At 39.5% G+C, this 27,608-nt stretch overlaps 1 protein-coding gene across 1 annotated transcript; it reads right to left on the reverse strand.

Annotated features, from left to right (window-relative positions):
* Positions 1–3,920: 3,920 nt before the first annotated feature.
* On the reverse strand, positions 3,921–13,844 carry LOC141911643 (calpain-9-like). The gene is made up of 16 exons (XM_074802632.1): positions 13,607–13,844; positions 12,961–13,205; positions 12,066–12,281; positions 11,556–11,687; positions 11,124–11,317; positions 10,153–10,327; positions 9,650–9,807; positions 9,062–9,234; positions 8,720–8,824; positions 8,181–8,370; positions 7,395–7,502; positions 6,296–6,378; positions 5,803–5,919; positions 5,249–5,331; positions 4,922–5,151; positions 3,921–4,409 (listed from the first exon to the last, which is right to left on the reverse strand). The coding sequence occupies exons 1-16, from the start codon at positions 13,842–13,844 to the stop codon at positions 4,388–4,390; spliced, it is 2,469 nt and encodes an 822-aa protein (XP_074658733.1). The 3' UTR covers positions 3,921–4,387.
* Between the last annotated feature and the right edge of the window lie 13,764 nt (positions 13,845–27,608).

The following is a 27,608-nucleotide window of genomic DNA, read 5'->3' on the forward strand; positions in this document are numbered from 1 at the left end:
ACGCTCTAACTATCACGACCTGACGCGTCCTTTTCGCAAATGACTCAACAAAAAATAATGAACAGTTTGTGTTATCTAGTACCGTTTATTTGGATTTGACCAACAGTTTAACAAATATATTTACATAAATAAATAAATAAATAAATAATCATAATACGGGGTGTAAACAAATAAACAAACAAATTACATCAATATTTTGGATTATAGCTTCACGTTCGAATTGAAGGCGGAGATTTAATTAAACATGCAGTAAAAAGTGGTTTTTATAAAAGATATGACAATTATTCGGGTTCACACACATTCAATTCTTGCGCGCTCAGATTACGAACGTCTGGCAATATATTATACAGATTTTCTTACTCGGATTTATTGTGATAACTACTCCAACTGCACCGGAATTTATTGGTACCCCGAGACAAGCGCAGTGTCTAATTAATGTACAGGGATTTAGTTAAGACTCTTACTGCGGTAAAGTTGAGACTGGTAAAATTCTACCCCGAGTTGGTGTCAAATACTGAGTAAGAGTTTGTGAAATACAGTAGACTCTGTCTCTTACTGCGGTAAAGTTGAGATTCTACCCAGATAGTTTGTGAAATACAGTAGGTTGTCAGACGGTTTTACTGGGCTCACTGTTTACCGAGTTGGGAGCAGTCTAAACCGTTTACGGTACCGGACCCGATTGGAGCAGTGAGACAGGTAAACAATGGAATTGGGGGCACGTCTTGTATGTCTAAGTGAGAGATAGATACAAACAATGTTAAATACGGTTGAAAAAAATCACCCGATATTCCGAAACTGCAGATAAATAGGGTCGATTACTGTAAGGCGTCGCAAACAAACAAATGATGGCACAAGCGAGAGGTGAAAAATACAGCAGGAAATTTAAACATTCCAGGCAAAAACATGTAACAATCTGTACAAAATATTTAGAAAAAGAAAACTGCATAGAACTGGCATCGTCATCAACACGGGCCGGTGGGGCCTATAATATTGCATGTTTTATAGGACTTTCTTGTTCCCTACAATGATAAAACATGGAAGAAGCCTAATAAGAACTGTCAACCAAGAAACTATACTCCAGCACAGACGTGACTTAAAAGTGGTCTTAAAACCATAAGTTGTTCCAAAGAAAGAACCGAAATAAGCTTAGACTGGTCTTAAGTTGTTAGATTGGTTATCATAGAACCAGAATCAGCTTAGACTGGTTTTACGTTGCTAAATTGGCTCAAGAACCAAAATGAGCTTAAATTGGTTGTAAAACTATGAATATTGAGAGTACAGTTCCGACTGATGAAATAGTTTATACTCTATCATCAAGCATATTCACCTACAGCATGTATATAAGAATTAATTTCATTTCTGCTGAAATGTTGCCTACAGGGAAATCTTTAAAATCTACCCGTTCATTTCGTCCGACTAGATTCTCACTACGTAAACATAAAAAATTTAAACAAATTATCAATACTTTTCGATATCCCTCTTGATCCTATAAGGAACAGGTTTCGTCCCGGAGCTAAGCAACGAACGATACACCCCGAAACGGCTGATTACGAAATCGGATAGGTGGTTAGCACCGACCCCCTACCCACTGCGGTCCCTTAATCTCAACGGAGATACTCTCTCATGATATATTAATCAAATTAACATTCAACATAATGATATAAAATAAAAACAATAACAAAATCAATAGCGTAATAAGATTAAAACCCGCTACAGCAAATGTTGTTTATGACGCCGCAGTTTTTACCAATGAAGATGAAGATGGCGTTATAAAGAACCATAAGAGCGTTATAAAATCATTTTTCTGACTTCCTAACGTATTTTCGCGCACTTTGCTTTACCTCGGACCGATTACGCCGGACCCAGTTCGTCCGAGTTTGACAAGGTTTACTACTTAGCGGGTTTTAATCTTTATCTTTTCTACTAAAATCAATAATTTACTACAGGCCTATTTAACGGCGATATGTCGGCAGACGGACATTTTACAAATGATGAGATTCGACTTTTACAAAATTCATCTCGAATTTCGAATTATTCATCAAATATTACGAAACTAAAACAAGAGACAGAAAACGAGATTCGTACAATTAGACAAATACATAGAGCTCTAACGAAGCAAGCACCGCGAGTGTTAATCATCATACAACATAATATATACACGACAATATCTCAATTCAATTTTTGCATAATATCTATGAAAAGTGGTTTTGCTAAAAGCATCAGGACCGAGTTGCGTAATAAAGAGTTAACTGGGCTAAAATATAATGTAGACAACTCTGCTTGAGCAGCAGTTGAGAGTCAGCACCGAGTTGAGAGTCAGGAGAGTCAGATATTTCACCTAATAATTTGATAATCACAGACTGAGTGTAGATATTTCATCTTTCAAGTTGAGAATCTGGGAACTCGGTAGCGTTAGACTCAAATATTTATTACTGATGAAATTGACCGAGTGGTTTACCGAATCGACCATTGTAACGTATTTTTGATATCTAAGTCCCCCACCGTAGCAAGTCGGTCCTGTATATAACATATGTGAAATAAGACCCAGACCCTATTGATCATCTATGATCTCTCTCGACACAATTCTAATTCTATTCATGATATTACCAGCATTTTTGTCCGTTTTTTTCTTTTTTGGTGAATTATATAAGTGATGCTGTACATAAGGCATAAACGTTTCGGTCCCATGCATTCACTATACATAGCTACATAGTAAAAATATGTACGAGTTAGGCGGTTCTAGAGGTCACAACTTCCTGAAACGTCGTCGTCATACAAGTATCAAACTGCTGCTCGGATGTTACTCTTCAGACATACGATACTTTATAACCATTCTTCAAATTTGTAATCGTCCACACTTCACTTGTGATTACGACTATATGTGGGACATTCAACATCGAAAATCAACTACAAACACCGGACATTAGACATTTTATAAGCACACTTTCAAAAACTGATCGTCCACACCTCAAGACTGAAAGGGTGAATCTGATCTGAAAGGAATTGTTTCAGGCAGCAGATTATTGATACCTGTATCAAATGGCAAGTGAATTAAGTAGATAATACGGTGTATCTGAGAACTATTGATAGGGAGCTAATCTCACAGATTTTAGATCAATTAACAACAGGATCCAGTTCCACAGTTGTGAGTTAGAGTTAACTCTGAGTTCAGATTAGTTCATTTTCAAAGAGTTAACTCAGAGTCAAATCTTAACACAGAACTGTGGAACTGGGTCCTGAACATGACCGTAACATTGTTATTACATAGTTCGACATTATTTCTAAGAAAATCAATAATCATCTCATTACAAGACACAAGCGCTTACCGACAAATATCATGCTTTAATCGTCAATAAGAACTATTATGATAGCTCGTTCGACGTGCAGCCGGTTTCCGTACAAAAATTATGCTAGTTACAAAGATTTACGCGCGTTTTGATTTTACACATTTATGAGATTTGATTATTGTTAACTACAGCCGTATTGAAGTGCGTATCATGAAACATAAGTGGACCTAGTATTCTAATATGCGTAGAATATATATATATATATATATATATATATACAGAGTGGACATTTTTGTTAAATTTTCTTCAAGACACGTTTGAATTTGTCTAGCAGATGTATTGGTAAATTTGTCTAGCAGATGTATTGTTAAATCGTGTCTAGCAGATGTATTGGTAAATTTGTCTAGCAGATATGTATTGGTAAATTTGTCTGGCAGATAAATTTGTCTAGCAGATATGTATTGTTAAATTTGTCTAGCAGATGTATTGGTTAATCTGTCTAGCAGATGTATTGATTAATTTGTCTAGCAGATGTATTGGTTAATTTGTTTAGCAGATGTATTGATAAATTTGGTGTTAGCAAATGAGTTGTAAAATTAGTTGTATATAGCACATAATGGTAAATTTGTTGTATACTAACAGTTGTCAACGACACAAAACATGCTACGATCAATCAGTTTCGGAAACATGTTGTTTAACTGGTTGTTATGGTACGATGGGCACAAGCTAAATAATGTTAAATCTATATTCACGAAGCAGATGAAGTTTATCGAATTATTTCATCGCACAAACAGTCGGCGTTTAAAATCAGCTCAGCAGACGTATCGTCGAATTTATAAGCAGACGACCGATGTTGTAGAAGTTGAAGAACGACTCCTGGATGACGTAAAACGTAAAATTTCCGTTGATATCACGCGTTGTGTGTACATGCAAGCACCAATACGATCAGTATGTTTCTATATTCAACGCTCGTTCGTAGGTTTCGTCATGAAATTCAGCAGAAATTCCGGAGAGGCAAATTCGAGGTGATATGAAATACTGCTGCTGTAGGTTATCAGTCGTTTGGCGACCGTAGCGCGCGGCGTCTCAGCTCAATTCTGTCACACGCCCGTTTGAAATCCACTGAAAAACAAACAAACCGAAGTATTATTCATCAATGCTCCCTCACTCACCTCACCCACCTCACTCACCCACCTCACTCATTTCATGGTCACCGTGCCTTTGTTTCAGCAGCTCCAATATCATAGAACGATTTACCTTTCAGTATTAGATCCTGTACTCAAGATCTAATTACATTTAAAACCGAGTTAAAAGATAATTCTCTTCAGCAGGCGATATTTCAATTGACTTTTTAACTCGTAAATTTGAAAGCATTGTCTTGTTACCTTGACTGGTGGTGGAGGATTTAGTTTTTTGTTTTTTTGTTTTCATTTCTAGGGCATTCCCCCTTTCTTTGTTACAGCCTTTAGGCTTGGGATGTCCTTTCAATTATGTAGTACAAGTGTACATTAAAGCATTATAAAAATCCTTTACATATATTGATCAATAAATATATTATCATAAACCGTGTATATTTGTAAATGATATTATTATTATTATTATTATTATTATTATTATAACTCGCGAATACGAACCTAATTTCGAGTTTATTTTCCGATGCGATCGACAAAACGTACGATTTCTCCATCGTCGGTTCGTTAAGGAAGCAGACGACCGCGTAACGACCGGCCGGCAACACGAAACAATCGCTCGCCTCGTACGCAACAATGAACACCATCGGTTTACCGCGCGTCGTCGCGGCGATACGGTCCTGCATCCGATGTATCTGCGACGTCGTTAAAGGCACTGCGTCTTCGTCGGATAGCTGAACGAAATAAAAATACGCGGTGAACAAAAAATGGTCGGAATATTTTTTTTGGAGGTAAAAATTGATCATACGCGGAAATTATCCGATCCCGTACCTTATAAACTTTAAATCCAACCGGATGTTTTTCTCCGACGTTTTGCTGCATTAATGAAATGGATAAAGCTGTCGGCTCCGACGCTGAAAATATCAACAAAAATATCAATCATGAAAAGTATACCCTGCAAGGCTTGGTATTACCTAATGAATAAATTTAGCCCCCGGGTTAAAGGTAATACCAGTCTATAAAACTGGGCCCAGGACCCAGTTCCACAGTTGTGAGTTAGAGTTAACTCTGAGTGAAAGTTAGTTCATTTTCAATGTTCTCACCCAGAGTCAAATCTTAACTTAGAACTGCGGAACTGGACCCTGGTCTTTATCTCAGATGACGACGAATTGAGTTAGCCCCCGGGTTAAAGTTGATACCAGTCTATAAAACCAAGGCCTGTAGTAAAGTATAATACATCTTTAACGATTCATTTTCCCTATTTCTACAATCTTTTACCGCAGGATCTAACTTTCAATGAACAAGGAAAGCCCATTTTTTAAAGTAAACCTGATGTGCATAAGAGAAAATGTTTTTCCCTATCGTTGACCCTGGTTTCAACTTACCCCAGGCTTCGGGCACGGTTACTAAGTATTGAGGATTGGTACCGTGACTGCGAAAAGACGTCTGCCCGCCGGAGTTGACGCCCGGTTTCCAACGTCCGAAAAAATGCTGCGTATTTTCTGCAATTAATGAAACGAAGAAGACCATAAATTAGACTCCGCCGCAGTAACGCTCAGGACCCAGTTCCACAGTTCCGAGGTAAGATTTGACTCTTGAGTTAACACATTGAAAATGAATTAACTTAAACTCAGAGTTAACTCACAACTGTGGAACTGGGTCCAGGGTTTTAATACAGATAATCAAAAATTCCCTGATCTAAGATATCCTCGTAGGTTCCTCGTACCACTCATCAAGAATAACAAGACACCGGAAATTCGAAATTTCCTGACTTTCCCTGATTACCGAGAAGAGAGTCAGAATTCACAGATTTTCCCAAAATCTGGAACTCCCTGTGATTTCCCTCATCAGTTTGTGATTAGGAATGCAACAACTTACCGAGTTTTATAAGTTTCAACTCTTTTTTGAACGAAGTCAAACTCTTATTGACAAACATCTGTACATTGTCAAACGGCAGAGGACTGAAATTAGAGACATATACACGAATATAGACAATGATGATTTTTCGAAATCAGAGTTGTTGTCTTTTTAACGAGTACTGAACAGTCCAGTCTGGTTATTGGACCCGTAGTGGTTATTGGCGGGTTGAGGGTAACAAGAACCATTTAACCCGCTTAAATAATGAGTGCACTCAACAGGTAAAGGGATGAACAAAAATTCTTCAGAAGATTTTACGGGTACTCACAGGACCGGTATGATGGATGATTTAACGGGTACTCACAGGACCGGTATGATGGATGATTTTACGGGTACTCACAGGACCGGTATGATGGATGATTTTACGGGTACTCACAGGACCGGTATGAAGGATGATTTTACGGGTACTCACAGGACTGGTATGATGGATGATTTTACGGATACTCACAGGACCGGTATGATGAATGATTTAACGGGTACTCACAGGACCGGTATGATGGATGATTTTACGGGTACTCACAGGACCGGTATGACGGATGATTTTACGGGTACTCACAGGACTGGTATGATGGATGATTTTACGGATACTCACAGGACCGGTATGATGAATGATTTAACGGGTACTCACAGGACTGGTATGATGGATGATTTAACGGGTACTCACAGGACTGGTATGATGGATGATTTAACGGGTACTCACAGGACCGGTATGATGGATGATTTAACGGGTACTCACAGGACCGGTATGATGGATGATTTTACGGGTACTCACAGGACCGGTATGAAGGATGATTTTACGGGTACTCACAGGACTGGTATGATGGATGATTTTACGGATACTCACAGGACCGGTATGATGAATGATTTAACGGGTACTCACAGGACCGGTATGATGGATGATTTTACGGGTACTCACAGGACCGGTATGACGGATGATTTTACGGGTACTCACAGGACTGGTATGATGGATGATTTTACGGATACTCACAGGACCGGTATGATGAATGATTTAACGGGTACTCACAGGACCGGTATGATGGATGATTTAACGGGTACTCACAGGACCGGTATGATGGAAGATGAGAATATACGAATGAGGAACTGTTTTTCTTGTTTCTCTTCCATCGTGGTCGGCATCACTAAATACGACCCGGGATCCAACAAATACCTGAATTCAACACAAAAAAAATATCAGTTTACCTTTTCTATACTTTACAAAGAAATAGATTTTAGACCAGGTTAAAAAATTGTTTCGTTTTCTAATAACGACTCGAGAGTTTCAAATTTTGACCCAAGTCCATAACTTGAACTTGGTAGACCCTAACGTCCCGGAAAAAAAACATTTTGCAAGAAAAGATTATCAATTTCAAACTTTAAAAAGAAAAACAGACTTTTATAAATCAACTCTAAAATGTTCAAATTCATTTCCCGGATTAAGGGCTATGTTAGAAATTATTCATTTACGGTATTTCATACGTACCCATAAGGCTAAAAATAATTGATACCTTGTTTCTCCGCTCTGCTGAGCTTAAATGTTGACCCGGCCGCCTCTCTACCCTATACATTACTTTTTTTTAAATCGTGATCAATTTTACCATAACAGACCCGGCCGCTATAGAAATGAACTGTTTACAAATTTTATCATATTTTACAAAAATGACCCGGCCGCTGCGGAGAAACAAGGTATCATATTTATTTAGCCTAAAATTGGAATTTTTAATCACCTATAATACTATAGGCATTATAGTACGCTATCACACTGAACCCCGCACTCTCTGTTCGACCCTTTATGCTAGTTTTTCAATTTCATTTTCACTATAAACGCAGAGATGACCGATTTACGAACCTGTAAGTTTTTTCGTAGCCTCCGTAGTAGTTTTTATAGTTAGTTAAATCTCGCAGACAGATGCTGTTTCCCGACTGAGATTCGACGCCGAACAGATCGGCGCGTATGTAGAACAAGTTGTCGTCACGGCGATGCTCTCTGTGTTGGAAGAACTGAACGACGATCGGCACTTTGCCGTTTATTTTCACGTCTGCAAAAACGAAAATATCTTTAAAAATCGCCTGTCCAGTCTTCATGGCTTGCTGGTTAGGTTGTTTCAATTTTCCAAAATGGAGACTGCATGAAAATCAATACATCCAATCATACTACTGCGACATCAAAATCTTAGTGGTGACCGGTTGGTGAACGTGATTTTCAAGAAAAATTGCAGGAAAAAGTTGCCTGAGGGCAAGTAATTGATAGTCTGAGAACTATGCAAAGTGAAGCGTAAATTCAATTTCCAAAATATTTCCCAGATAACAGATAATTCGAAATCGGAAAACTTTATTTTGAAATTCCTGACTATTTCTGCTGTATTGTGGGAATGATGATTAACTCACCCGTGTTTGGGATAGAAACGAGGAATTTCGGATTATTCATTCGGTTGGCCTTACATCCGCCTGCTGTTTTACCTTTCCACTGGCCGAAAATATTACTGGAATATTCTATAAACAGAAAGAAACAACTTATCAAAATATATCCTAATGTGCTCACGGTATGTTAGTTAGTATCCTACTGTGCACACTACTGTGCATTACAGGCTTGTACTATATGACAGTCAATGAGGGCCAGGTAGATGAGGGCCGGGTAGATGAGGACCAGGAGATTGAGGACCGGGTGGATGAGGGACGGGTGGATGAGGACCGGGTGGATGAAGGCCGCTGGGTGGATTGAATACTCACTGAGGCCGTCGTCGATTCCGTCCTGATCTAAATCCGGCAACAAGTTGCATATGTGTATTTTATTGAAGTGAGTAAAGAAGTCTTTAACGCTCATCCAGAATTCTCCGTCTGCTAATTTAACGACCTGCAGACGATCTCGAATCCATTGCGGAACCGATAACCATTCGTCCGTCCTGAAACAGTTATTCATCTATACGAATAAATACCGCTCTAGAATATGGGGAATCCTACAATCGTCATTCTCGGTGACATCATCAAATTGTTCTTTACAGAAAAGATGCCTTCCCTTATAAACTCACCCTATGACATCATCAAATTTTTGTATACACCGCCATAGATAAGATGGCAATCTCAATTACCCCCTATGACATCATCAAATATATCTATATACGGCTACAGATAAGATGGCAGCCTCAATAACTACCCTATGACATAATCAAATTAATCTATAGAACCTGAGTAGATAATTCATAAAATCCCCCTAATCAAATACAAATGGCGATTCAATCAATTAACAAATAGGAAGGACAGCAAACACTTTCTTCTAAATATGATCCCTGAAAATGAAAAACCTCAACAATAACTTACCCATCACCCCACGGCCCGGTCCATTCTCCTTTGTCTTTACCCCACGGGTTTCTGATTCTGAACAGCGGTAGTTTTTTGCCTTTATACGGAACTTTAGCGGCTGCTGTCAGCGAGTACGCGTGTTTACCAACGAGACCACTAGTACCCCAGTGTTCCTCCTACACAGAAAGCAGACATTGAACACATTTTGAACAAATTTCGAGAAGTTAAAGTAATAGAAAATGAACTGATTTTGACTGTAGAGTTTAAGTAAAATTGAGAATGAACTGATTTTGAAGTTAAAGTAATTGAAAATGAACTAATTTTGACTTCAGAATTTCAGAAAATGAAAAATGAACTGATTTTGAATGTTGAGTTGAAGTAAAATTGAGAATGAACTAATCTGAGATGAAGAATTAATCCTGTGGATCAGAGTTAATCCTGTGGATCAGAGTTAATCCTGTGGATCAGAGATAATTCTGTGGATGAGAGTCCAGTACGATTTATGATAGTGTAATACTGACCGGTACAGTACAAGCGATCACCGACCCAGAGCTCAGAGCGTTCTGAACGCGATTAAACAACGCGTGGCGTTTAGGAATCTCGGTAAGTTCGAGCGATTCAGCGATTCCACCGGTTAGATTTATATAACCGAGACTCGCGTCGCCCCCGCTAGCTTTCTTATACGAGCCGTGGAACCTGAAAAACAAACATCATCTTATCAGACATCACTTCACAATGACATCATCTTATCAGACATCACTACACAATGACATCATCTTATCAGACATCACTACACAATGACATCATATATCAGACATCACTACACAATGACATCATCTTATCAGACATCACTACACAATGACATCATAATATCAGACATCACTACACAATGACATCATATATCAGACATCACTTCACAATGACATCATATATCAAATTACCAAATGTCTATTTCAACTTGACATGAATTCAGGTGGCCTAGCTCAGTCAGTTTTCATGGTGTATACCTGACAAAAGTCTTATTAGGACCAGAATGCACTGGCAGTTGACCTAAAACATTGATTTTTAATCCATCTTAAACTGCGTGGAAGGATATCCAAAAATTCTTCATTGAAAGGGGTTCCTGAGACTTCCCGTCATGTGACGCTGAAACTTTCTAATCATGGAGTCTCTTTTCTCCTTACAACTCTTAATTCAATGAAAACTTTTTAGCAGTCCTTCAGCACAGAGTGATGTGGATTAAAAATCAACGTTCTAGGTCAACTGCCAGTCCTTTCCGGTCCTTACGAGACTTTATTTAGGTATGTATAATCGATGAAACTGACACTGAGCTAGGCCTCTCAAGTCAAGTTGAAATAGACATTAACTAATAATTGATCTACAGCTGATTCTAGAAAAGATAACTACCCCCCACAAATCCCCATTTACGCAGAAAGAGTGTGCCTAAATATTTTCTGCAAGTGTAAATAAAATGGCACTATTTCATACGTACTTGGCGAACGCTTTTTCCATCAAAGACGGCCAGAATTCATCGTCGTCCGTCGCTGATTTTGCTCCCCAGAGTGCGCCGTCGTCGGGTTGAACAGGCAGCTGGTCGTCGACGTAAACGTCGACCCATTCGCCGAAACGCCAGAATTTACAATGAAACACGCCTTTACTCGAATCATACGCGTTATCGGGAATTATCTGAAAATAACGATTACGATTAACAACATTTTCTTTAGATTAAAAATTTTTTCCGGCCTTATCACTTTCCGAAAGACGCATTATCACACGTACACTAGGCTAATGGACATTACTGCTAGAATTATTCCCATTTTAATCTGCTCGGACAATCCAATCAATTAGGCCTAACCCAGTCACATATGTAAGACATATGTAAGACAGAATCTGTGGTGTATTATTCAACTGTGAAAAATCCTACCTGGCTGATAAGATCAGGCATGTCAGCGATAGCGGCTAGAACAGACAAGTACCAACACGTACCAGCGGCTCCCTGTCCGATATCAAACCTGGTCGTACCCTCGCTAAACAATACCGGATTCTCAACGATCTCCTGCGAAATAAATAGAAACATCAGTTCAGCCACCAGATGGCGCGGCTAACAGTCTTAATTAAGATGTAAGATGCACTTTTCTACTCGTGTTTGGCTTTGAGAAATGTTCATTTGAATTCAGTGGATAAAATAAAGCGTGTTGGACTATCCACAAGTGGAATCATCAATATTGCAACAGTAGTTGATGTCCTACAACTCACAAGCGACACCTGGTGGGTCCTCACTGTGGAATCCCCTATTGCCTTAGTAGTTCGTGTCCCACAACACACTAGCGACACCTAGTGAATTCTCACCACAAGTGGAATCCTCTATTGCATTGCATGTTCATCATTCTAAACATCATACAGAAACCAATCTATCTGCAACTTGATAACTTACCTGAGGGCGTTTCCAGTCCAAGGTTACGTCGAGACCTTCCAGCGCGACACTTTTCGTGAAATCGGGATCGTCCCAGAGCGCGTCGTCGGGCACACGCGGAGCCGTCAGTTTCACCGGTTTTTTCGGTCGCGTGTCCAACACGACCGTTTTCAAACCCGTGTAGCTTTCGATGAACGTGCGATTGTCGTTTTCTTTAATGAGAATCTCGTTCGGAATCTGCAGATTGATAAAACGTTTACACGAGTGGTTTTAGTTTCAATAGCTACCTCCTGCGCGGAAGATGATCCCTAACACTTAACCCTTTCAGTCTATCTACACAACCATGCGGTGTATAAATACGTGATGACTTCTAATACACCGCTTCGCGCGGCGTATTGATGTAATTGGTGATAAGTTTGTATATCTAATGTATGGCAACACAGTTAAATATTAGTTAACCCTTTCAGTGCGTCTAGACTGCAGTGTGGTGTATAAATCGGTGATGGATTTTGCTAGTACTAATGTAATTAGTAATCAGATTTTATCTCTATTGAAAGATGGCAGCACCTGTCAATGATAGTGAAGTACTAGTAACTAACGATACATCGCGCTGCGGTGTAGACGCACTATAGTGGTATTCCCTTTATTCAACACACTGGGTTGGGATTTTTCGAAATTTTCAAATTATCTCCAGGGTATTGATTAGTCAGCACTGAAAGGGTTAAGTAACTAACAATACACCGCACTGTGGTGTAGGTGCACTATAGCGGAATGCCCATTTAGGCCTATATTCCTCATAGAATTCAATAAATTAGAATTCTATTCTATAAATTAGAATTCTATTCTATAAAAATATTGAAAGCGACCATAACGCGGTACACAATAGGCTGTAGCCGTACAAGTTCACAGTAAATACCTCTTCTTCGGCGTCTGAGTCATCGGAGGGCGTGGCTAACTCGTCTTGATTGACAGCGTTCGAGCTGCTGTGATGCGATACCGGTAGATCTAGCGACACGTTCGAAACGTTGTCCGTGTCGATTTCCGGCTCGATTTTCTCGACGTCCGCCTCCGATTTCAACGACTTGATCTCGTCGCTCAACATCGACTGACGATTCTTCAGTTTAACGCCACCTGGCGGCAGACACGGCATTACCAATATACCTAGGAAAACGAAGATAACGATAATGCAGACCCTATATGTCTATAGATGAACACCGATTATCTTTATCGTTGATGGACACCACTATTTCAATTCGTCATTTAGCCGTATGGCAATCAAAGATTCTACCAGTGGCAAGTGAGCTACACACTAGCACACCTGGTGGATCCTCACCCGCCACAAGTGGAATCCTCTATTGCCGCAGTAGTTGATGTCCTACTGTACACTAGTGACACCTGGTGGTTCCTCACCCGCCACAAGTGGAATCCCCTAATGCCGCAGTAGTTGATGTCCTACTGTACACTAGTGACACCTGGTGGTTCCTCACCCGCCACAAGTGGAATTCCCTAATGCCGCAGTCGCCTGCTGATTCTGAAACCCCCCAATCTTCAATAAACTTTACCTCCTTTCGGCGGTCGATATTTATCATCGTCAGCATCATTTTCATCAACATTCCGATCATTTTTTTCCTTATCGTCTTTTCCCTGGCCGTCCTCCGTAGAACTGATGAGTTTTTCCGCATGTTTGAACGAGTCTTTCTGTTTGAGGGGTGAATCAGCTCGACGCGAGGATGGCGAGGTTTTTTCCGGTTGTACCTCGCCATTCTGTTGAGACACCTCGGTAGACGTGCCACATCCCATCTTTACGGTCAAATCCAACTAACCCCTGAAAAATAAAAAGAAGTAGGTCAAATATTTTTGCACTGTCAATCAGGGCGCCTTCACCGGACTTGTATCGAAGGGCTTGCGGCCAGGGTTTGTATCGGCCAGGAAACAACACAAATCCTGGCAAGCGAGGATGGGAATGGCAGTTTTATGCGTTCGGGGCGTAGGCGCTCTTTTTAAGCCAAAAAAAGCAGGCAATAAAGTTGATTGATAATAAATAGATGATTGATGAAATATTTACAGTATTTTTCTATAATTTTCTCCGATTAAAATATCATCCTCGTCCTTCCCGCGCTGCTGCTTCTAATTTCAGTAATCAGTGAATCGACGCAGGCGACTAGATAATCCTCAAAATACACATACATCCATATAAATTTGACGGGATTGGATTTTTGACAGCTGCACTTGCCAGTGTATACTTCTAGACCGGGTAGATGGCGCCAGCGGCCGGTCAGAGGAGATGCATGTAAATGGGTAGCTCCGAGAATATCCATAACTTGAACTTATATTTCTTGCGCCGTATATAACATTTATACATAGGATAAGCCATGCAATAAATTGACAGAACAAAACATTGAAGAATGACATGCAATATCAATGCATTCATCGCGGCAGTGCTCTACTTAGACTGGTTGCCTGCCCCATTCAATATTCAATATCTAATTGAAGATAATTGAGATTTTTTGGGGGAGGTTAGGTTTTAGAGTACCATAGTTTAGAAGATTAGGGTTCAGAGGTTTATAATCTCTAATTCTTTAGAATCGCATGCTATCCTTTTGCGGATTAATTCATGATATTCAAATCATAGAAACGCGCATGTAGAATCGCATGCTATCTTTTTGCGATCGTATGCGATCGTTGCGATCGTATGAATCGCATTTTACGTCAGTGATATTCAATTCATATAATCGTAGAATCGTAGAATAGCGTTTCGAAATCATAGAATCGCACATTATTTCCTTAAACTATGAATAGAATCGAAAAGATCGCAAATACTGTGTGATTGTGCTATTCAGAAATACCGCACCGTTCTCCAATATCCACATCAGGGCATCCGTATCAGCGGATTGATTATTGAATTAAATCGCATTCATTTCTGTTTTTGTAGTAAATAGTAGGTCTGGTAATATACTGCTTTTTACACCCAAATATACCGAACCACATGGGGAGTCGTATTTGAAATTTTGGGAGTAAACTGTGGGGAAGCTTTGATCATCCAGTTTCCCTGGTACCGGTACAGTAAAAGCTGCTACACTGCTATTCGAAATGAAGGGAATCATAGAGAGTTGAAATTACATTGTCTGGATTCGAAACTGATATGTTGACTGGCACCATGAAGTACGTGATCCTCAAAATAACCTGTGACGTTGCCAGAGATGACAGAGCGGGCCGGGTGCTCCTCTTGGTTCTATTCGTTTTTTTGTTGGTAAGTTTGGGGGGCTTCGCCATTCGGTGGTTCAAATCCGTACTGAAATCGTACAGCACGCCGTGGCCGTTTTCAAAAGAGTTTATGGATGGTGACTCGTCTAATGGGAGAGAGTTTCAGTTGTTGCCTATTCTGTGAATTGACTTTCGACGTTTCTGTTACTTCACCGGACTTGTATCGATGTCATCTTGTCCTACCTCTGTTGTCACATTTAATAGTAACTGGCATCGAAGAATTCCCTCCCGTCATTTGTCTTTCTTCTTCCATGACATCACCAACGCCGCTGCGTCACGATGTGATGTACTAAGGGACCTCCAATCATCGCGGTCTACAGTTAGTTCCTCTAGGAAAGTTAATGTTTCGCTTGGCGTTAATTTAAAGTCAAGTTCTATATCAACAAGGGCTAGGTCTTCACGGATTATCGTGGACTGTGGTCGGCCTTGAGGTTTCTCTGTGACATTTGACATCGACATTTGACTAGTGGTGAAAAAAATAGAACCGGATGCGGCCACTAGACGGCGTATGTCCCTTGATGAATCAATGAAACAGATTCAAGTAACGTGTATTTTATTGCAATTCTTCGGCGAGATCGGAGTACCAACTCTCGTTTTTACACGCAGTACAGAAAACATAAAAACACTTAAGCAAACATGTTGTAATTAGATTGCTATACAAATTCGAACTTAAAAGTGGGCGACAGAAAGCATCACAGACGTCTAGACAGGGGTCACATGATGTCTTAAAATCATCGGTGTTCGAATAAGCGCCACCAGTGACAATCATCAGAACCAAAACTACCAGATACTGAAAATTCAAAGTGTAAAGTTATAAGCGCAGTGTATATTCTGACTAACACACATTACTTCTACAAAAACTCTTTTCACAGAAATTTTGGAAATGATGTATAGTTGCAAATATTTGAATGTAGAAATGGATGTTTACGAACCAGGTTGAACTTTAGGCGTCCATTTGGGGGGAGAAGGGTAAGGCCCCCGAACACGAGCCGAAAACTGCGTACGCAAATGGCGCAGCGCAGTTTTCAGCTCGTGTGCGGGGGCCTTTAGATAAAAACTACAATTATCAGCTTGATGACGATTTAGTGACCAGTTCACTTCAATTCATGATCGGGTAATAGATTATCAAACCTTCATTTACTCAGAACCGATAAATTATGTGCCCCGCCGCCTGCAACGTTCTAGGCGATGAACTACATTTTATTTTATTGTTACTTACACAATTTCGTGAAAACTTCTTGAATTTAAATGCCTTTAGGGACTTCGACGTATTAGAAAATCCAAGCGGCAAAATATCAAAATAGGTCTAGACATATATATAGACCCCGTACCGAATAGTTCAAATAATATATTGTAAATAAGTTGTTGTTAATAACGTTTCTTTTGAGATGTTTTATTTTCTGGTTTTTTGTGTGTGTTTTTTCCATATACCATGGAAATGGTTGGAGTGTAATAAACATTCGTATTCGTATTCGTACAGAAATTACGGCGACAATGGACAATTCCACAGTTTCCACTGAACGGAGCTTTGTGGACGAAATCTTGATTAGAGACCATCAAAAAAGGCGCCTAGAAACTGGCATCTTCACCCGTCAAGGGATTCGAACCCACTACGCTAAAGCTGTGCGCCGAACCCCTTGACCTCACGAGTCGTTGGAGTCGTTACTAGCCGACCAGAATCCGGTCGTACCAATCACAGCGCTTGTAACAAACCGACAGTAGACTTCCGTTGGTTTTCCCGTTAAATGGACCAATAAGCGAACGTTTTACCGAACAAGGAAGTATTTCGCAAATCGATATATGACGTCATGCGCAACAGCGCCAGTAATGAAATCACGCTTCGTGAGGCCAGGGGGCTGGTGGAAGCGAGTTCGGGAGTGATACTGGACCCCTGGCAAGCGAGGATGAGAAACTGGAAACTTCTTCATAGAAGATTTCCACACCAGGTGTCGCTAGTGTGTTGTCAAATATTTAATGTATACATATTTTGAAACGTTTTCATTCTCTATATTTTGATCACTTTAGTGTTGTTTTGTAAATATTTGAATGTGTAATAGTTTTCCTCCATATACCATGGAAATGGTTGGAGTCAGTCGTAATCGTAATCGTAAACATCGGGTGACAATAGAAGATTCCACAGTTTAACTAACAAAATAGAACTATTAACAAATTACCTTTGATGACAACATGTTTTTCCGATTCTGTAGATTTCGAATACCTCGCGTTTGTGAAGTCGATGAAACGTGTTATACTGCACGAATAGATAGTGGATTCAATGGTCAGGGAAGTCATATTTCATCATCAAACTGTTGAAAGTGGCGCAGGTGTTTGTTCCCTCTCTACCACTTAGACGACTGTCAAATAATATCGCGTTACACTGGTATTTGCCAGCTGTAAAAAAATATTTAATGATTTTTCACTCCCTTTTTCTCTTAACATTAGAATGGAATTGAATCAAATATATATACGTATATCATTTTGCTCTGCGAAAATAGAGATGCTTTTAAACTTCGGATTGAATTTGAATAAACCAAACATCATCACAGGATCCACCAAATTCATTTTTCTACTCACAGATATCGGTAACGTAGAAAGAATTTATACAATTATTTTCATGGAAATGTAGAGGAAATCGAGCCGCGTAACTACTAGCGAACCTGGTGGATCCCCACCTGCCATGAGTGGAATCCTCGATTGCCACAGGAGTTCGCTGGTTCCCCATTAAGTGTACATTGCATTAACAATGCAATTCAATGAATACTTTATTGATCGTAGAAACAACACAACATCAGACTTACGACATCAGACTTACAACGATTAAGTGAACAAATTACAAAATCACAAAAGAGAGCGAAAAGAAGAAAAAAAGAATTTAAGTCGGAAAAGATGAAGTTTCTCCGCAGCGGCCGGGTCATTTTTGAAAAATATGATAAAATTTGTAAACAGTTCATTTCTATAGCGGCCTGGTCTGTTATGGTAAAATTGATCACGATTTTAAAAATAGTAATGTATAGGGCCTAGATAGGCGGCCGGCCGGGTCAACTTAAAAGCTCAGCAGAGCCGAGAAACAAGGTATCATTTTTTTGCCTTAGGAAACGTTTTTTGTGTGTCACCACCTATGTGAGACATAACGAATGTGATTTTCTCCTCGCCTGAAACGTTGAGGAAGTTCCTGAATTTTGAAATATTAAAAACAGTCTGCGCAATAATGTTTTTCGTGTGCCGCACATTCCAGGACAAAGTGGAATTCTGACTCTATTTTCTCGAATTGGCACATCTGATATTTCCTTTTTCTGTGGAGGGGAAGGGGGAGGGGGGTGGTGGTATTCCGGTTGTAGATGTCGACCTGTCTCAATACGCAGCGAGTGGACACAAGTTACGCGTCATTCTGAGAAGACCCTACGGGTGGTAGAGTGGAGAAGCAATATATGCAGTTGTAAAAAGATCGACTCAAGATTGTCCGGAATACAAACTGTTCTCATCGATGCCAAGAAACAAGTAATATATATTTTGATTGTACAACAAGCATTTTTTATAATCTAGACTTATGATATTAACTTCACAATTGCAGGGCACAATACCGAACCGTAGCCCAGCACGCAAAGGATATTCAAATATATACAAATACAAATATATATACAAAATTTGTTGTCATAAAACAAGAGATGTTAAAATGATAATCAAAATAAAGCTAGGACAATTTACTAATTAACGCTGTTCATTGACATTATTTTTATTAGAAGACTATGATTTTAGCCACTTGCATTGTCTGAATTAAGATATCAACAATGATATCAGGGACTTAAGTTTATAGCTGTTTTACATTCATGTAAATTGTACCAATCACATTTTATTCACCAAAGTACCCCTAAAACAATCAATAATTATAACAGTGACTGGGTGCACTAGTTTTGACAAAGGACGGTTGATCTCTCATCATTTATTCAAAGCATTCTGTCCTATCAGTTATTTTTTCAGTGTGTTCGTTTTTGTTTAGGTTTATGATTATTTTTTTGTTTATTATTAACTGAGCTGATAGAATGCTTCAAAAATAACAAACAGAAAAGATCACAAGTTGTTGGCACTCGGAGAAGGTTATTCTATGAATGAAGAACCTTAAGATAGAACTCTTAGGTGAAAATCAATATAATTCAACTCATTGGTCAAATCCATCATGTCATACAAATTCCCTAATATGGGCCTCTGAAAATATCAAAGCCATGAGAATAGTTCATCTACAGTTCTGTAAATACTTGCAGAATACCACCTAACGTTATGGTCCCATCTTGAACTCTGGTGGTAAACGTTATGAAATACTATCTGCTATCAAATTTTTGGTGCAACTTTTAAGGCGCACCAGACTGGTCAGTCGTCCATAAAAATCTTAAGATACATTTAAATGATGTCCAATCGCAGATATTGGAATTTCAAAAAAGCGTAGCATGCACAGAACTGTAGGTGCGGCCCCATACTTTTTGGCCGAGTCATCCTTTTTAAAACATCATTAAAAAAGAATATTACGCATATCAACTTTTTATTGCGTCTAAAGTCTAAAGTTCATTAAAATCTAAAAATTTATGTCGACATATTTTCACACACAACTTTTAAAAAATCTGGCTACTTAAGCGTTTAGGCTATAAAGCAAATTATTTTCACGCCAAAGAAGTATAAAATGAATCACTATTTCTAAGATTGATTAATAGAAGACTAAAAGACCTCCGATCATGGCAGGCTGATATAGAGAACAGGTTTATATGTCAATATTATCATAAATCATTCAAAGCTATGCTTAACTAAGTATGAAAATTAACTGAACTTAAGTTCACAATATCATGTTGATATCATATCTCAGATAAGACGTAACTCAACTGACCTATGAGTTGAAACTAGGCAGTGGACGCGACCAGTTAAACAGCGTCACCAACCTAACTTAAACTAAACAAAATCATGCAGCGTAGATTTTATGAGACTCTAAGAAGGAACTTTTAATCAGATTTCATAACAGAATGACTCCTCTATTTTCAAATTCAAAAGTCTCATTAAAAAAAAAGTTGACCCAATCAATTTAAAGTATAACGATACGATTTTATCGATATATTCAAACGTGAATAGTTCCTTCTCAGGCCGCAGAACCTAATTATCCTAACTTCAATTTCATTAAATGATTCATACTCTGTTTTACCACTACTAGTAGACTGTTATCTGGTAGATTTTGTGAACTAAATTTCTGACTAGACCAGTTTGTACAAGTGTAATGTGTAAAAATAAATCAACACTTTACTATACTTGAAGGGTAGTATATGTCTCTGCTGCTCCTCAAGTGTTTAAAAGATGCACTAGCTGCTCCTGAGTCAGTGTTTATAAGATTAACTTATATCTTTGCTCCTCCGGAATCAGTGTTTATACGATATATCATTGTCTCCGCTGCTCCTGGATCTAGTGTTTTTAAGATGCGCTATTGTCCATGTTGCTCCTCAAGAGTTGTCGGATCCACTACTGCTGCTCCTGAATCAGTGTTGGTAGAAATCCACCATCATTTGTTGAAGAAATCCATCGTTAGGTGATAACTCACTGCTGCTGCTGCTGGCTCCACAACTTCTCATCTGGGCGTCTGCAGTTTTCATCGGCATCAGTGGTCATCTACTTCTGGTTGTCATTTACCAATCGAAGACCAAGCTGGAGTCTTCCGTGGTCACTTCTAGTCGGTAGGATCTAGATGGCTAATGTATCTGATGCTGGGCCTGTTCAGATTAAGTTTAGCTGAAACGAGTAAAAGAAACAACATTCTGTAGTCAAACAATTCTTTGACTAATTGTATTTTACATGTGTATCAACTTAGCTTTCTTAAGATTGCCGAGTTCAGTATTCTTGTTGTAGCATTCTTCCTTCGTCATCTTCTGTCCTGTCTTCTGGGGAGTCCTGAAATGAAAAAAAAGAACAGAGATGAAAACCTGGAACGGAACAAAACTAATGTCCGAAAGCGTCAGCTCTCCTTCGCTGGTCATGTGTGGAGGATGCCAGGAAAAGAGTCAGTCAGGATTTCGCTGCCCTCTACACGCCCTCACACAGAACGCAAAAACCTGGACGACAACTGCGTCGTTTACCATCAAACTACAGAATGTACTGAGCGACGTCAGTAACCGACAAACCTGTCCGACTGCTTGAGACAAAAACAGCGCAATACAACCAGACTGCCCGAATTGAGATTCAGGATCTCAACTAGCACTCAAAAGCGTGACAAGAGACTTCATCCACTGACCGAGGTTGTCACAAGGACACAATGAAACTAGCACTCACAAGCCGACGAGAGACTTCATCCACTGACCGGGGTTGTCACAAGGACACAATGAAAACTAGCACTCAAACTAGAAATCAAAGAGCGTGACAGTAGAATCATCCCTCAGCCGACTCAGAATACCAGAAACAAAGAGCGTGACAGTAGAATCATCCCTCATCCGGGCGGTCACAAGGACACAATGAATGCTAGTAGCGTGACAATCCAGTATAACCGCTCCATTTTTAACGCAAGCAAACCGACAGATATGAAAGTCACTGACGTCGCCCAGCAAACTCTGCAGTGAGATGATGAAATTGAAGCAGTCGTTGTCCTGGTTTTCGCGTTCTGTGTGAGGGCGTGTAGAGGGCAGCATTTCCTGACCGACTCTTTTCCTGGCATTCTCCGCACATGACCAGCGGGGAGCTGACGCTTTCGGACATTTGTTTTGTTCCATAGAACATTGAAAATCGACAGAGAAATCGGCCCTGAAAAAAAGAAGGAATTAGACGCTGAAAAATAGAACGGATTAATAAACACAGAACAGTACAGGACAGTACGGAGACGAACAGTAACACATAAAACATAAAGACGTCGTTCCTCATGAAGGAACCAGTTTGTAGAGCGCAGCATAATCGCGAAGAAGAACGCCAGGAGGAGAATCCACGTCAGCATAGTGTCTGCACGGTGTGAAGAGCCTGAGGTGAATGACTGGCTTAGCGATTCTACTAACTGTCGATCGGTGGCGTATTTCAATATCGACCAATAGGCAGCCGCGCTTTTGTCTCTTATCGTGAATGGGTTTACTATTGAAGTTTGTTGAACGGTTCCGCTGTTACACACGCGGGGCAAACGCGACGTCACCTGTATACATCCAGCGTATAGACCGGGCTCGGGTACCATTCATATTGATCTATAGAAATATCTCAACTGAACATTCCGATTGTCGAAGTTACCGCATGATAAAACACTGACGCGACGTCACCTCTGATGTACACCAGAGGCTATGCGATACCGGTAATTGTATGGAATTCCTGGAGGGACATGCTAGTTCCGTGTTAGACTGGTTGCCTGTAGACTGGTTTAAACTATTCAAATCCAATTTTTTTTTAGAACTACGTGGTAACTAATTGCTATAATCGTAGAAAAGAATTTTCAGAATTAAGAGTCAGTAATCACAAGTTACGAATTGAAACGGATGGTCATAAAAAAACCAAAATCCCGATAGTAAATGCATCCTCTGCAAAAATGGAGATAGTTGAGGATTGCGCATCTCGGAGTGAAATTCAACTTGAATGGTAGTTTCGCTAAAGCAATAAAATTTCTCTATGATAAAGCTATGAAAGCTATATATTCTTTTATCCAAAAGGGCAGACGTTTGAAACTTCCAGTATATGTAATTTTTAAATTATTTGACATGTGTGTTGCTCTTATCGCGTTGTACGGTAACGGGATATGAAAACCTTGGTTTAATAGAAAACCTCCATTGCTTATTTTGAAAAATTATCAATGAAAGTTACGAAATATTCTCATAACCTACAAGTATTAGCGGAGTTAGGACGTTATCCTATGTATATAAGCGTAAAGCGCAGAATGATTAATTTTTAGGTTAAAACGATTTCGTGCAAACAAACTAAACTTAGTTCAATTCTCTATAAGATATTATGTAATTTATATCTGAATGATAGGTTTAAGAGCCCCTGGCTGTTATTTATTAAGTATATTTTTGATGACTGTGGCCTTTCGTATATCTGGTAAACTCTAAGACTTCTCCAAAACAATTACATCGTAATCTCCGTGACCAGCATGTGCAAGAGACGGAATTAAGACTAAATGATAACCCGTTATACATTAATTTTTGACAATATAAGAAGGATTTTAGATTTGAAAACTATATAAATCGGCTTGATGACGACTTACTGACCAGCTTATTCCAGTTCAGGATTGGGTCTTATCTCTTACCTGTAAATGAATTGTCAAATCTCCATCTTCCCAGAATCGATAGATTATGCCCCCACCTGTAACGTTTTAGGTGACGTACCACATTTCATTTTTGACTGTAAATTATTTACCGTATTCCGTAAAAACCACTCGAATTCAAATACCTTTCGGAACCTTGAACTTTGAACGGGCTAAATTTATCAAATTAGGTCTAGATGTATATAGAAACCCGGTAGTATGTAGATAGTATGTTGTAAATAACGTTTGTTATTTCTTAAAATACTTTTATTTCCTGTTTTTGTAAATAATTGTAAATACTGTTGTTTTCCTCCATATACCATGGGAATGGTTGGAGTGTAATAAATATTGGTATTCGTGTTCGTAGGGGATGTGAATCATAGCGACAATAGAAGATCCACATCAGGGAACTATTACGAGTTACGTGAAGATTAACTCCGATTCGAATATATCACATCAGCTCAATATATCATAATATGTAGAGACACGGGGAGAGAATTTGTTAACACTTATCCGTCACAGCTGCCCAATTTCAATGCAATGTGATATATTTTAACAGAGGGATAAAACCACTTGAATTGCCTGCATAATTTCAGCAGTTCGATCGAATATGAAAACCTCTTCTCGTTCTCGATGACTTCAACAATTCAGCATAATCATGATTAGTTAGTGATGATGATGACCTTACCATTTTCAATGACTCAACGATTCAATATATAATATGTATATTATAGTTACTAATGACGACCTTTTCATTCTCAGTCACGTTAACGATTCAGTAAAATTGTGATATGTTACTTATGGCGACTTCTTATTCTCGATGACTTCAGCGATTCGAGAACTGCGTTCACACTAGGATTTCAGTACAGTACTAAGCGTTCACACTAGGATTTCAGTACGGTACTAAGCGCTCACACTAGGAAATTATTCGTGGCCTATTCGCGGCTTATTCAGTTCCGTACTGAAATACGTGGCTTATTAAGCGCGGAATGCGATTCCGCGCCGAAATCCCGATCTCAGTACGGTACTGAGCTGGACGCGTATTTTCTGTAGTGTGAACGCGGATTCGGCGCTTAGCTAGCCGCGTAGTACGCTACACTCAACACTGATTACACTCCCCTCTATCGGCACACCGGGTGACTACTGTACCGGGCTTACTAAGCGCCGAATTGTCAACTCGTAGTGTGAACGTAATTGGCTGCGTAAGCGCCGTATTTTGGTGAATTCGGCACCAGCGAAGTGCGGTACTTCGTAAGCGCCGTATTTTGGTGAATTCGGCACCAGCGAAGTACGGTACTTCGTAAGCGCCGAATCTAGTGTGAATCTGGAATGATGAATGAAGTCAAAACCGTTCTATATTTTGGTATTTTCAGCTCAGAAACAAAGAAAATGAAAAATCAATGAAACGCTCTTTCACAGCTGCCTAATTTCAATGCAATTCGATATTATTATTTGACAATCTCCTGAGTGGAACTGAGAACAAAGACCAATTGAATCACCTGCGTAATGATAACTGAATTTGAATTAAACTCAATGAATTCACTCTATTTAAACCGCCATCTATTCGTAAGACACGTGCAGTATAACACGTTTCATCGACTTCACAAACGCGAGATATTCGAAATCTACAGAATCGGAGAAACATGTTGTCATCAAAGGTAATGAGTTAATAGATGCTCTCTTAAAATCTTCTGTTGTCGCAGTGTTTTATTTTGTCCGAATACAAATATCTATTGCACTCCAACCATTTCTATGGTATATGGAGGAAAAATATAATTCTTACAATAATTTACAACAAAAAAACAGAAAGTGAAAACGATTTACCATATACATACTATTGGAGGGAGATTTAAGTAGTTTTCGCAGTCGTACGTGTCAAATGATTTAAACACTACATCTATCGCAGGTTTCAAACACCTGATTTTATGTATTACCACGTACTTATGATAGCGAAATTTCCGCTGTGGTCGATGTCCTACTTCAAACAGGCGACACCTGGTGGATCTTCACTCGTCATGTGTGGAATAATCTGTTACAGCGTCAGTTAATATCCTACTTCACAAATGCGACATTTTGGTCGATCCTCATTTTGTCGCGAATGGAATTCTCCACTGGTTGCAGTAGTTAATGTCCTATTGCACACTGATGACACCTGGTGGATCTTCACTTGCCACGAGTGCCGTGGAATCCTCTGTTGCTGCAGTAGTTGATGTCCTACTGCACACTAGTGACACCTGGTTGATCCTCACTTGCCACGAGTGCCGTGGAATCCTCTATTGTTGCGGTAGTTGATGTCCTACTGCACACTAGTGACACCTGGTGGATCATCACTTGCCACGAGTGCCGTGGAATCCTCTGTTGCCGCAGTAGTTGATGTCCTACTGCACACTAGTGACACCTGGTTGATCCTCACTTGCCACGAGTGCCGTGGAATCCTCTGTTGCTGCAGTAGTTGATGTCCTACTGCACACTAGCGACACCTGGTGGACCCTCAATTGCCACAAGTGGAATCCTCTATTACTGCAGTAGTTGATGTCCTACTGCGCAATCTTTGAGTACCCGGTCGACCGTGGACGTCCGGATACTAATACATTTCTACATTCAAATATTTGTACACAATTTCCAGAATTTCTATGAAACGAGTTTTTGTAGAATAATGCGTGTTACATCTTTTATGATTATATGACTTTCTTTTCAGTATCTGTTGGTTCTAGTTCTGGTGATGATCGCTGGTGGCGCTTATTCAAACGTCGATGAAAGTGGTGACGGTTATGAGCGCGGTTACTTAGATGAAAGTGGGTTTGGTAAATCGGCGTCGTGTTACGAATGTATGGGTAAATGTGAAACTCCTTGTCTCCCGTATCTGGAATCAATTTCACCTACGTTTCCATCATGTGTCGGTGCCTGTTTACGTAGTAACTGCACTTCATTATGTCAAGACGAATGGTGGTGGTCAGGGTAGCGCTTTCAAATTGCTTGAAACCGATAATCATGATTTTTCTGGTATCACCGATATGACTCGAAAATAAAATACAGGCAACTTACAATCAATTCGTTTTATTAATTCGTCGGTAAAGGGAAATATATCGATACGCCCCCTAGTGGTAAATAGATAGTTGGGAGACGATCTTGGCGCCCCCTAATAATATTCATCATAAGTGATTTTAAGTACTAAACTCTACTCAATATCACGTCTAATTGGACTGAAAAGGAAAGGAAATAATGGGTGGATTTGATAGATGAGCCAATAGTACCTGAAATATCAAATGTCAAAAATCGACCGCAAAGTTCAAGGTCATTTAGAGGTCGTAAAGGTAACCCTAGCGTGTCAGTAGACAAGCTGATTATGTAAATCCACTAACGACCATCTGTTTTATTTCTGATAGCCTATCATTCATCCCTTCCCTTGCGGGAATAAACGAAATTTGAATTAGTCAAACTATCGTGGTTTACTAGCCCAAACAGGAGTCCGACTCCTGGTGCTATTATTAGTGCAGTTACCTAGTAACGCGTTGAATCATTTATTGTTAAATTATTTGATATCCATTTCTAACAATGATATACATAATAATGACGTGAAGTGTTTGTCCAGTGTTACATTCGTTTCTTTATTACATTCGTCGAATTGTTTGTGCAAAACAAATCGTCTCATAATACAAACATAGTAACTACAGGCCCGCAGTCCGGGGGGTTTCTAACAATGCTCAAAATGCTCAAATTTGGGCATCTGGGCGTCGGTGAGCCAGTTACCGGGCTTGAGAAAATTTGAGCATCGATTTCAAAATATTGACTAAATTGTTTGGACTTTTGCATTTGTTTTCATTAAAAATATGCACATGCTTCCAAACTCACTTCGATTAAGGCTGAAAAAAGAAGTAAAAATTTCACCGCAAATAAGTTAGAAATTGTGAAAAGTTTCTGCGCTAGTATTCTCTGTACTCCCATTTGCGTGGGGAAAGTTCCAGTTTCAAGAAGAAAGTTCCACTTCCATTTAAAAAAGTTCCCCTTTCATGAAAATAGGGATAACAGCCCGAGTATTGTTTATGGTCAATGGTTTAAGGTAGAAT

This window comes from Tubulanus polymorphus, chromosome 10, assembly GCF_964204645.1.
Source record: "Tubulanus polymorphus chromosome 10, tnTubPoly1.2, whole genome shotgun sequence".
Lineage (NCBI taxonomy): Eukaryota > Metazoa > Nemertea > Palaeonemertea > Tubulaniformes > Tubulanidae > Tubulanus > Tubulanus polymorphus.

Coding starts and splice junctions, on each gene's coding strand:
- LOC141911643 (XM_074802632.1), bottom strand. CDS start 13,844: ATGGGATGTGGCACGTCTACCGAGGTGTCTCAACAGAATGGCGAGGTA. Junction 9,808..10,152: donor TGATCGCTTGTACTGTACCG/GTCAGTATTACA, acceptor CTTTCTGTGTAG/GAGGAACACTGGGGTACTAG. Junction 5,332..5,802: donor AACCGTGCCCGAAGCCTGGG/GTAAGTTGAAAC, acceptor TGATATTTTCAG/CGTCGGAGCCGACAGCTTTA.